The sequence below is a fragment of the Poecilia reticulata genome, linkage group LG13, assembly GCF_000633615.1.
Source record: "Poecilia reticulata strain Guanapo linkage group LG13, Guppy_female_1.0+MT, whole genome shotgun sequence".
NCBI classification, from domain to species: domain Eukaryota; kingdom Metazoa; phylum Chordata; class Actinopteri; order Cyprinodontiformes; family Poeciliidae; genus Poecilia; species Poecilia reticulata.
The window spans coordinates 5,972,466-5,985,478 of record NC_024343.1 but is presented as its reverse complement, the minus strand read 5'-3'; the positions used below and the strand labels follow the sequence as shown (position 1 = coordinate 5,985,478).

The following is a 13,013-nucleotide window of genomic DNA, read 5'->3' as shown; positions in this document are numbered from 1 at the left end:
GAGGGAGAGAGAGAGAGAGAGAGAGAGAGAGAGAGAGAGAGAGAAAAAAAACATTCTTTTTTTTCTTTTTACCAAAAAGGGGCAAACATATGAACAAGTTTATAAATTTTTTTGTCTTTATAAAATATCTAATTTAAAAAGGATATGTGAGTGTGGTGATTAAAGTTAATATATTAAATGCATAATGTACAATTTTAAACTAAATTTGGTTAAGTAGAGCACACAAAAGCAACAGGGATGTCCAAAGTGAGCCAGAAGCCCATTTGTGGCTCCTGAGCTGATTTTGTGTGGCCCCTGACCACAATTCAAGCAGGGTACATTGTTGTACTTGCTTTAGTTTTATTTCATAAAAAGAAAGAAAAAGAGGGAAAATAACAGAAATACATTATTTTCACAAAATATATTGACTTTTTATATTTCTTTTTAAAAATAAGAATGAATGAAGGATGAAAGATGGAAAGAGAGAAAAAACACTTTTTATAAAAAGATTCTGATTTGTGATTTTTTTTAATTTAATAAAAATAAAAAAGAGAAAAAAGTGTGTAGAGGGTGGGTTTTTGTATGTTCATACTTTCAACAAGTCTTTTTTGTTACCTTATTAAAAATGTATATCAAGGTTAGTTAAGTTACAAGTAGTTTTTAACTATTGCATAAAATAAATAAATAAAAAATATATATTAAAAAAGTCCAGTAATCATCTTAAAACCACAAACAGCAACTACTTAAAAAACAGAAAGTCTACAGACTAAAACCAGACAAAAGTCCAACTTACTTCAGGTCTCATGAACAGAACTCCCGTGTCCCTCCGCTGATTTCATCGCTTCTGTTCCTTTAAATAAAAAACACGTGTTTCTGTGCAATTGTGAGCAGCGGCGTTTATTTACTGGCTGCTTTTGTCCTCTGGTTCGCGCTTTTGTGATGATAATCCCTGTAAACTCGCAGTCTAATATATTCTGCGATAATCTGAAAGTTGACCGTGGCAGCTGCCGCTTGCCGTCCTCTTACAGCGCGCGAGCTCATCCGCCCGCAGCTACTTCCGTTTGTCCCTCCTCAGTCCGCAGCCGCACGGGACTTTACTGTCTTTGTAATCTATTTGCCCATTGTCTCCGTGTTGCCCCCACCCCACCCACTCGGTCTTTGTGGCGCAGTGAAGACGCTCAGCACGGCGAGGCTGAGCGAAACAGCTGGCTCACAGTCACGTCCCAGCCCGCAGAGGGGAGGAGGAGGAGGAGGAGGAGGAGGAGGAGGACGGACACATAAGGAGGAACTTCTTCAGATTTCTTGAATATTGCAGTAACCTCTTTAGGCAGCTCTCCTATTTTCATATCTTATCCCAATCATTAACGAGCAAAGGTTACAGCATAAGTATGAGTAGACATTTATTATGAGCCATAAACACAGTGGAAGTAGGGGAAGCATCCTGTCCAAAAGCTCCCTGGAGTCACATGAGCCTCCGCAGTAATCACTCTGTGTGGGGCAGGATCATAACATGATCCACGTCTCAAACCCAGAGACCTACAGATTACCAATAACCCATTACTAATCATTATGCATGTAAGTCAGAGACAGGACAGTGCATGTTTCATTGACACACCACACCACTTTTACATATCTAAAAAGGATTTTAAAACATGTATTTAAAAAAACCCAGGCCAGGGCTGCCTAATAATCAATTATCAATCCTCCATCAATACTGCACATGAATCTGCAGCTAAAAATAACACCAACATGTGAAAAACGGAGCCCATTCTGCTTGACAATGCAGCGTATGGCTGATCTGTTGAATTTTTTTTACATTTTTTTTAAAATTAAGCCCAAAAGGTTTGACCCAAGTTTCAAAATGCAGCTTTACCTGACACTGACCAAATGTATGTAAGCTTTGAATTTGAAGGAAGCTACAAAAAATATCTAAAAAAATGTTCTCACTTCACTTTCTGGCATTTAACAATAGAAATCCATCATCCATTCATCCATTTTCTCTGGACCCCTCTGGTGTCCAGAGGGGTCCTGGTGCCCATCTCCAGCAAGACATTTCAGGCGAGAGGTGGGGTCACCCTGAACAGGTAGCCAGTCCCTCGCAGGGGCAAATAGAAATAGTTTTGTAACTACCTAAAACAAGAAAACTTTGGTTTGATTTGACTTCAGAAGGTGAGAAAAAAATTATGTGTATACCTTTTCACTCAGTATATGTAAATAATCCGGTTTCATCTTAAGGTGACAATTAATTTAATAAACCAAAACATTTCCACAACAGTATCATACTGAAGCATACTGAAGGTAATTGTTGGTGATGGCAGAAAACACAGGACCACAGTGACACTACAAATGCTGAACGTTTTCATAATGTGTTTATGGAAAACAGAAGATAACGACGGATGAAAGGARGCTATAAAAGATGTTTACATAGGTGCTAGAAACTAGCTTATCCTACATGATGTCTTGATCTGAGTCACTGAGGTTCAGTAAAGACAACACGGCTTTCCTACTTTACTCCTTCATTGCTTTTTATCCTTCCTTCTGCAAACCAACTTCCTCTTTACATCCCTTTGATTTTGAATGGATTTCTGTCCACCAGCTCCTCTGACATTACAGCAAATCCAGGAGAATTACTTTCAAAAGCTTGTCGGGCACATTTGCTTTGTGCAACAATAGCTGCTTGTTGTTGCTTGATTTTGTTTAAATCAACCTGCTGACAAGTTAAAGCCTTGAAGAGGTGTAGATCGCTTCATTAAAAGGAAAGGCAAAGGATATAGTTAGAAGGACTTTTGGCACATGGGAGAATCTTATCCTGGCTTGCTGCGAAGCAACCTCTCCACCCATCAATGCCCCCGCTTGTACTGAGAAAACTGAAGCACCTTGTAATGTATTGCTCATGTAATGCATGGGAGTGGCAAGTGACCAATAAAGTCTGATCCATTTCCTGTTGTAAAATTAGACCTGCAGATCGCTCATTCATTGCCCTCCAGCAGCCTGACAGTGCACTCAGGTTTCCCCTCACACTCAGTCTTCAACCTGAAACCTCTGGGTTTAGGGTTGCCTCTGTCTGGGGCAGAGAGGGCAGTATAAATAGCACCGTGTCTCCACTCAGGTTACTTTGCCAGAGTCCATGTCCAAATACCAGCAGGCAGAGGAACACACTGACAGTTACATCAGGCACAACACAAACCACTCAGTCCATACGACATGATTTATTAAGGGGCGGTATTGTGTATTTTCCAGATACATAGTGCCATTTTATAGCACAATCAAGTAACTATGTTAACTTCAGTTGTCATAAAATTTCTGTGGAGATCAAATATGACTTAAAAGAAAATTGACTTTGCAATCCAACACCTTGAAATTGGGCCTCTGTCTCTTTAAAAACTCCTGCTCTTTCTGAAACTCCACCTTCAGATAGTCATCACAACAAGGCTCCTCTTTTAACCCTTTAGGAACATTTTACCAGCGTTGCACTGAGAAGCAGCTCGTATAGAAAGCTCAGGTGTTTGCTAATTGCTGCTGGCTAGTCTGAAGGAGCTGAGTGGGAGAGTCCCGGGGGATGGCTGCTCTGTGAGGAGGAAGCTCAGAAGCTTAGAAATTGGAGAAGCGTCTCGAGGACAGAGCTAGAGAGCTAGGTCCACCCAGGCATTTTACGCAGCTGAATGGTTGCCATGGAGATTAAAGGCTTTCTCAAACATGCATGAAAGAGTCAAAGCAATGCTCCAGGTATGTCTTTGATGAGGGAATAAGATTATAACATGACGTACAGCTCAAAAAAAGTTAATTTTACATAATACTGCCCCTTGAAGTGAAGCTTAACTAACATAGTTTAACTAACTTCACTTTAACTTGAGAGATTAGACAGCAGCACAGGGGGAAGTTCAGAAGCTGTGAGTAATGCTGAGTAGTATCGCCTTACCTCACCCTCATAGTGTTCAGTCTGGTCCACACTGGCCTCTGGAGTGAACTTCTATGAATTTCAATGACTAACAGTGAAACACTTACAGTTTCACTTCCTCAGTAAGTGAAACTCGGTCAAGCTTACAGTGCATTTCCAACATGCTGAATGTTGAACCACTGTTGTACGGGCACATAAACATCAAACTGTCTAACGTGCGGTTTTTTTTTTCTCCCTTCTTAATTGAGTCTGAGGATTTGCTGTGGCGTTAGGAGCAGCGTGGATGAAAGAAATGATTTTGTAGAAGTGAAAGAGCGTYTTGTTTAATTTCCTTCCTGTGTCTTAGAACCATCGTCTGCCATGGAATCACGTCTACGTCAGGTTGTACTGTGATAACCAGAGAACCTCTGCAAAGAACAGGAAACAACTCAATACATCTGAATTGCACCACCTTGAGTATCTCWACATATTATCACATTACAACCACAAACTTTTATTTTAATGGGATGTGATGACACAAAGAAGAGCATCGTTGTGAAATGGAAGGAAATGGATACAGTGTTTTCATTTGTTTCTGAAATCTGAAAATTGCGGCATGTATTTGTGTGTAACCCCTCTTAAAATCCTTAAATTTGTGCGTAACTTAGTAGAAATCCAGGTGTTCTGTGAATGTCTCAGAGGTTGTTTAGTGCAGTGTTATTCAAAGTGGGGGCTGTGGCCCATTGGGGGGCTACCAGCAGAACATTTTGTTTCGTACAATCCTCATCTATCAATCACTGACCGTAAAAAAACTCTTCACTCAAGTAAATATTAGACACATATTAGACACATCTTCCTTTAGTCAGAGTGTAATTGAATTCCCCTCCCTCTGGTTTTGTCAATATGCATGCTAGTGCTAGCATTGGTTGAGAGTATTTTCCCACCTGATAGTCCAGTAGACTTGGTTTGATTAGTGACCAAAATTGCAACATTTGTTATATTTACAGCTGGTGCGATTCGCTTTCACACTGCACTGCGTCAAAAAAACCAAAGCATTTGAATAACCTGTTCCCCCCCTCCTGTGGTGGAGCTGTACCAAGAACCACTGAATGAAACAACACAAACTAACTAACCTCTGAAGAAAACACTGAGCACAACATCCTTCACAAAATGTAAACAAAAATGGAGTGACGCCAGAGTTTAGCGGTTGTACGATTTCTCTTCCGTCTTTGGCAAAAGACCATAAGTCATTTCTCCCCCTATCACAAGAATAGCGCATTTACTTTGATTGAATTTACCCAGAATGCCATGCACTGAAGCCTGCTTCCTGCTTTCAGAGCAGTCTCCAGTCTGCTTAGCATTCACATAGGCATTCAAACCGCACCAGCATTCACTTCARCCAGATCTAGATCTAGGCAGACCAGAGTTTGCTCTTTCAGTCTGGATCAGAGTTCGATTACGTATTCCCCAAACCAACCGGACTTTCTAGGTTAACTCATTGAAGCCGGAAATACAGGCGGCTTTTTCCTGTCAATCTCTGGGATCGTTTGCAACCTTTTCTTCAGCAGGTGGAGAGCTGATGGATCGATCGCTAACACGACAGCATGGGCGCACATCTGAGGGGCGGTAAAATGGCTGCTTTYAGTAGAGAGTCACAGATCCATACCTTGTGACAGACGGGTGGGCTGTTGGACCTGGAGCCCGTCAACAGCGCAGAGGTTCCCAGAAGGATGCAACGTAATGACACCTGACTTGTTCTCGATGTAGCAGTGCTGTGCTGCCACACCAGGGCCCTGGATGTTGATGTCCACGGCACCGTACCCCAGAGTGGTGCGGCCTGAAGGAAGGGACATGTTCAGGTCTCAAAAAGATGGTATCAAAGACAGAACTGACCTCTGATGATGTAAGGTGTACTGAAATATATACTTTGTAATATGTCTATATAAACTTTTTTTAATGATGATTTCTACACATCTGATAATGTGAGAGTTGTCACAAGAACAGTTCAAGTTAAAGTAATGGCCGAAGTGCCACCTCTCACGTTCAAATTGGGAAAAACATCTGATGGTTGTTTCCTATGCAAGAAATGCAACAGCATAACATAAACCTACAGATCTGGTTTTACTAATATGAGAACAGTAAGATACTTGCATATTTGCTATAGCATTTTTTATTGATTTGTTGAGAAGACATTTCAAGAATAAATGTCAGGCTCAAAATGGCTAATTATGAAAAACCTCAGTGTCTGATTGGATAGCCTGGAATAATTGGATTGAATGGGCTATACATTTAAATAGGCTCTGCATAAAACGACCAAATATAAACTGAGTTAAACTGGGATGAATAATATATGAATAGATCTGATTCTGTTTTGTGTTTTTCTGAAAAATCAAAGGGACACTGTGACCTGTACTCTGCCTCCAAAATGGAAGACAATGCATGATCTCTCAGTTTGCATAAGACTTCAAACGTAGGAATCAGTTGGGTCCTATATGGGGAGGAAATTAAGTCAAATAAAGTAAAAAAAAACTTGATGGAAGGAAATGTGAAATGTGGAATCGGGGCTACATACATGTGAGGACTTGTACTCTGCTCTGTCAGCCGTACTTTTCTACAGTGAAGTACTTTAGATTCGTTTTTGCCTCATTTGTCCGAACGGAGTGAATCACTGTGCTGTGTAGAGGTTACTGGCTCACCCTCAGGCAGAGGCAGCAAGGTGATCGCTGTACTCAGTCGTCCACTGCCCAGGCTGACCAGGTGGGGGCGCTCTGCTTGAAACTTCAGCCCCTTTCCAGTCTCCATTAAATCCAGTGGGGTACTCTGCAGACAAGTATGTAACACAAAGAGCACAGTTTCAACAAGACCGTATCAAAAATTGTTGATGGGGAGGCGCAGGGGCAAAGCACAACCCACGTCAATGTGGCGGTGGTCGCAGGTTCGATTCCCGACCTGGTGACATTTGCGCATGTCTTCCCCCTCTCTCATTACCCTCTTTCCTGTCAAACTACTTTCAAATAAAGGCCACTAGAGCCAACAAAAAAAAAATTGTTAATGTTGATTATGTGGCTGTGATAAACTCTGACCATTGCTGAATTTTACAGCTTCAATGGTTCATCCGACACCCAGACAGAGGGTCTCTCTTCTTATCTGTCATCTGGAGATAAAAAGAAGGATCCTCTTGAATTCTCTTCCTGTTTACACACTAAGAAAAGTGTACGTTTAGGTGTGTGTGTGTGTGTGTGTGTGTGTGTGTGCGTTTGTCGTCTTCCCCCCTCCAAGCCCTCCTTAAAGCACCACCATGTGCTCAGCAAGAAGGGTGTGAGAGAGTTGTCACCATGGCAACAGCTCTCCACAGTTATGAGGCACGAGGATCCTGGAGGCTGTTCAGAGAACTAACTTGTGTTGAGCGCTCTCAGCACAGCCTGGATATAAAGCCAATTCTGCTTTTCAGTGATTTGCTTTTCGGCAAATTAATCCCCCCACAGCAGTTTTGTGCGATACCTCCAAGGTTTCAAAACACTGAATAAATTAGAGGTATTTTTTCWTCTGCTGACTTTATGCTTTATGTACAAATATCAGGGTGCTAAAACAGGCAGTTCAATGTAATTCAGCCTCCTTATTTACCATGACTTATTTTCTCATTGTCTTGATCATTTTACCCTCGTTTTCTATAATGCATGTGTGAACCCCTACATGAATGAGCTTTCTTTAAGTTAAATTCAGTTGAAATATTAAAACCAGGCGTAAGTATCATTATTCCCACACTAAATTAAGAGAAAGACATCAGTGTGAGGAGCATAGTGGTTGTATAGAGAAGCTGTCAGATCAAAGCAGGTTTCTACCATCTTCAAACAACTTCAGACACCAACATATCATGGAACTTCAGGCAAATTCCATTTTATAAACCTTCAAAATGTGGCATTTGAGATATACTCACTTCTTTTACTGCCTTTAAATATGGCATAGCAGTAAAAAAAAAAAAGGCGTCTGTTTTAGCCTGGCTGAGATTAACCGTTAGCTTTAGCTTCTGGGGAGAGCTAATCTGAAGATGCTAAGAGAGAGCTAATTCTGACTAGCAGCTAGCTAGAAAATTGATCTCTATTTCAATGAAGCTTACAGGAGCGTTTAACTGCCACAGCTAAGAAATAAATTCAGGTGCAGTATCTCTTTAAACAAGAAACTTTGTCATTGTAACCATAAACAAAACTTGCTAAAATGATAAAGTTCTTGCTTCTTGCTAGAGCGAGATATGACACTTCTCGTTAAAGTGAAAATGTTTCTGATTTTAGCAAGATACTGCTCCTGAAATCTCAACTTTGTAGTAAATGAAGTGAAAATTCCTAAAATTCTAATGTCTGAGTTATAATCTATCTTTTTAATTAAATGTGTTGTCAAGGCAGAACTTACAGTTTCTGTTTTAACATACCTTCTTTGCTGTGCTAGCACTACTAGCCCGCACAAGATTTTGTGTATTTCAAATGCCTTCATACATTTGATTTCTTACCAAGATGCATGTTGTTTAATTAAATTATTTTAAAATAGCATTTTCAAATTAAATAATTTGTCTCAACATAAAACTTTTTGGGAATTCTAGCTAACTTGATCTTTTCAAAACATCTGTTCCACAAATAAAGCATTTGTTTATGAGGTTTTGATGATTTCTACCTTGACTTCTACCATTTTGCTAACTGTGTTAAGAATACTAACAAAGCTCTTTCTTAATTTATTTCACACGTAAAAGAGAGGTAACATTACACACTTTGAAGAGTAAGACTCAAAAACAGATCTCAATATATAAGTAATTTAGGGAAGATACATTATGTTTATATCTTTCAACAGTATATTAGGAGGATAAATATATTGTGGCCCCTCAGACCCACATTGTAACAAAGGAAGCCAGGCCAAAATTTGCAAAAAGCATCCCTCTAAGTGCAGCTTTGGGAGGTTAGCAACATAATTTTCGATGTATTTTAATAGGTTTGCAGCCCTCAGTGCTGCACTTTTGAGGTTGTTGTATATTTTTTACATCTTTACTGTATTGAACTCTGCATGTCAACCTCTTATTTTAAAATTTATCTGGCAAATTGGTTACATGTTTGCACTATTTTGACATACTCTTCAATGCAAGGCTCAACATTTTAACAATGCCAAACACCACTGGTCCTCAGCTAAACTTGGTCATGCAAAGTGGCTGTGATAACTAAATAAAAGTCTGCATCTGTGGATATCTATTGGATACAGCTTTTTGTAACAGACTGGGTTTGATCTTTATTAAATGATTATTATGATGCAAAGTATTTTCAGTTTCTGACATTTCTCTGCTCTTTTTTTGAAACTGGCATGTTTTTTTTTTGTTTTGTTTTTTTGTAAATCAGATTATTTCTGGAGTCGGAATATGAGCTCTGATGGGCGTGGACTCATTCAGTAGCAAAGACTTTTTATATGAACACATACCTTGAATGTGTCTTTTTGTGCCACTTTTATGCTTACATACTTGGTATTTTGGATGCCGTCATTGACCCGGCCCCTTGTTTGGTTGTGTGTGTGTCCAACTGGGATTATCTAGTTGTGGTGATCTGCCGGTGAAGTGGGGTCAAGCCTAAGAGGATCACTGAGTTACAGACTGACATGCTGGGAAGACTAACAGGGAGTAATGGGAGTAGTGAGGAGCTGCAGGGATTCATGCTGCCCTATCTGCTGTGCGCTGCTGCTCCCAAGTGGTGCACTCTGCAACTGCTTCATGCTCTAATACTTCAGAATGCCCACATGCACGCGTTGCCTTTATACCATTTAWTKCATGCAACAACTCATTTACTGTTGGTAGAAAATTTGCAAAGGATTTCCACATTTCTGTTTGACAAAATTTCTTGCATTCCTAGTAATTAGAAACGTCATAAACTAACTATTTGTTAAACTTGAAGTTTCTCAGTGAGTGAGCAGCTTCTAAAAACCTCCAGCTATAATAATATTAGTCAATCCGGCCCTCTTTTAACTCTTATCTGACTTCCAGAAGTAATTGCTGTAACCCCCTACTTTTTTGTTTTACTTTAATGTATTTTATTGGAATTTGATGTGATAGGTCCACACAAACTTGCTCACAAATATTATACAAATAAAAATATTGAACAATTTGTTGTCCATTTCCTAGTTATCCTTCTTTATTCTGATAATCCTCAATAAAATCCAGAGTCACATCACAAAGAAAGGGGTTAGAAGTCCAGGGACACAGCAATCATCTGGAACAAGGTGCTCTGGTCAGACTACACCAAAATGTTGCTATACATGCAAGATGTTAAAGACCAACACTTTTGTAAACATCAGCTGAAATTTGGTGGTGGTAGCATCATGGTGTGGGAATGTTACTGTTCAGCAGCGACAKGTTGTTTGGTACCCAATGTGGAACACTTCAAAGCACATGAATTCACTTTGGAAGGTCATACTTGACTTGATACATGCAGGGATATTCCTGTGTCTGCAAAGCCACTTCAAATAATGACCATTCCAACACAATCTTATATGCATAAATTATTATTATTACGGCTGTGGTTTGACACGTTAATCTGAATTAATACATTGCATCCATTATGCAGGTTAAAAATTTTACGTAATTACTCACATTTTTCTTTTTAACATACAAAAGCCCCTAGCCGGAACTTTTGTATCATGTTTCTGGTATGCTTGTAAACCTGATGCACAAGAGACATCTGCTAACATCAGAGACTGATGATGAAGCCAGTGGATCCAATGGGACACTGGAAAACACTGTTGTTGTGGAGCTATTCAAGGCTAAGTTAGCATCTCTATGTTAAACATGGAGCAGTAGCACAATGTCAGTCCACATTTCTAAAGAAGTTCCATGAATGATTCCTGGAGCGTTTGGAAGCTGAATAGTTAATAGAACTTTGCACCAATCTATTGGTTGAATAACCTAACTAAGATTTCAAAGATAATAAGCATCTTTGTTGTTGCAAAAAGGGTTTTTGACTTGAAAATGTTACTTATTTTGTCAATAAATAGTTTGATTAATTGCAATGAAGTAATTAAAGACCTTACGATTTTAATCGAGTCCTACCACTAATATATACAAGACGATCACAACTCACACACACACACACAYGCGTGCGCGCACACACACACACACACGCGCACACGCACACACAGAGACTCAAACTCCTCCCCTTAAGGCCTAATAGGATTGTCAGAGACAGCAGGTGGGAAACAAAGACTTCCAATCTCTGAGTCTGTCTAATTACTCAGGGTGCTTAATGACACACTGACATCTGCTGTCAGAGTCCGCCGCAGCTGTGCTGCCTCAGCCGACCTGCAGCTTCTTCAACTCTGATTATTATCTGAGGAGATCTGGAGCAAGAGTCTGTCAAAGCGACTACATCAACGGATGCTGTTATTCTCATACTGGCGTCTTTCAGTGCAAACTGTGGGGTTGTAACCTCCAGCTCTCGTCTAGTATTACCTCAAACAAACACACATGCGCACGCACACACACACACACACACACACACACACACACACACACACACACACACACACACACACACACACACACACCTGTAACACCTGGTGAGTTTTTCGCCCAAGCTCAGGCATGTTCCTGTTGAAGCGATCCATGTCCACGGAGTTGTCAACGTTTCCCTGCGACACATGAAGATCCTGGAAAGCAAAAAGAACAAGGCACAGGCAGAGACAGAGAGAATCCCAAGTTATCAAGAAAGGCAGCAAATATCCATGTAATAAAGCCTTAAAACAGCATATATTGGCCATTATAGATAGAATATAAGGAGGTATATATTTTCGCCCAAAAATATCATGTTTTAGAAAATCATAGAAATTTCTGAGTTTCTAAAGTCAAAAGAGTTCAACTTTTGGAACTCAGAAATTTCCCATCTTTCTAGACAATTTCTGAGATTAACCTGAATTTTTTTCAGCACATTTTTGACGTTTCAAACACAAATTTCCTCGTTTCCTTTTTTTTCTAGAAAATGTCTGAGATTATTTACAATGGCCCTAACACACTGTCATAATCTTCTGTGTGACTCCATGACAGAATTGTTTTCAGAAGTTCTGACGACGTTAACTGGGGGTTCCCCRATATCCCTCCATCATATCCTATCTGTGATTCATGTTGTCATCACAAAGACAAAACAACAGATGGCAGACACAGGAAGGTACACACACATTTACACACACCCACATGTTCAAAATTGTCACCTCCACTGTACACATCAAATCTCATAAGGAGCATCTTCCCAAACCCAACCTGGAATCCTTTTGGGTATTTCCATCAAGTCAGCAGCACAAACCCAACCTCTTTTCTTATTATAATTATAAAATCTCACTGTGTATGCTAGCACAAATCTTCAGCAACCACGTGTGAGACGGTATATTTGTGCAGTCAGTAGGTGAGACGTGAGACATGCTGTGGTTTAACATGCAGCAGACGTTAGAAAGCACATAATTATCCCTGTCGCTCCCAGAGATGTGTGTGCGGGGGATGGAAATCTGTTTGCGATGTGATTTAGCCTCGGGATGACTAAACACCGCAGCAAATATCCTCATGTTTGCTCTCCTGATAGAGCYGTGAAATGATATTCAGACAGTGGAGTCAGTCTGGAGGAAGCACCAAACAGATTCACAAAGTAGAAATGAAACAATATTTGGAAAGTTTCGTCTGTAAACTCCAGCGCAGCAAAATAAAAAAATAAAGAAAGAAAGAATAAAAGAAACAGCTTGCATGAGTTCTCCATTATCACTAGTTTTCATTACAGGTTAGTAATATTTACCTGTCTCCAGTTGTCCAGCATGTGCATGGCCTCCATGGCAGAGAGCTGCTGCTGACTGACTGAATCCTATCAGAGTGAGCCTTATGGCCCCGGACAGCTTACACACTGCAGTGTGTGTGTGTGTGTGTGTGTGTGTGTGTGTGTGCGTGTGTGTGTGTGTTTCTGTATGGAATCGTCTTTTGATTTAAAGCTCCCGGCATGGTGCCTGCAACAGACTACCACTCAGGAGGTCAGACCTGTTGCTGCCTGCTCCACTAGGCTAACACCTGCATTCCTGAATGGCAACTCCAAAGGAAGAAATGTGTGTGTGTGTGTGTGTGTGTGTGTGTGTGTGTGTGTGTGTGTGTATGTGTGTGTGT

At 40.3% G+C, this 13,013-nt stretch overlaps 1 protein-coding gene across 1 annotated transcript in view; it reads right to left on the bottom strand.

The window, feature by feature from the left end:
• phldb1b (pleckstrin homology-like domain, family B, member 1b) overlaps nt 1–13,013 on the bottom strand; it is a 144,007-nt gene that overhangs the window by 91,926 nt on the left and 39,068 nt on the right. The window contains 3 exon segments of the mRNA XM_017308210.1: nt 5,523–5,693; nt 6,553–6,676; nt 11,423–11,524. Of these exon segments, the coding sequence (XP_017163699.1) occupies nt 5,523–5,693; nt 6,553–6,676; nt 11,423–11,524 (397 nt within the window).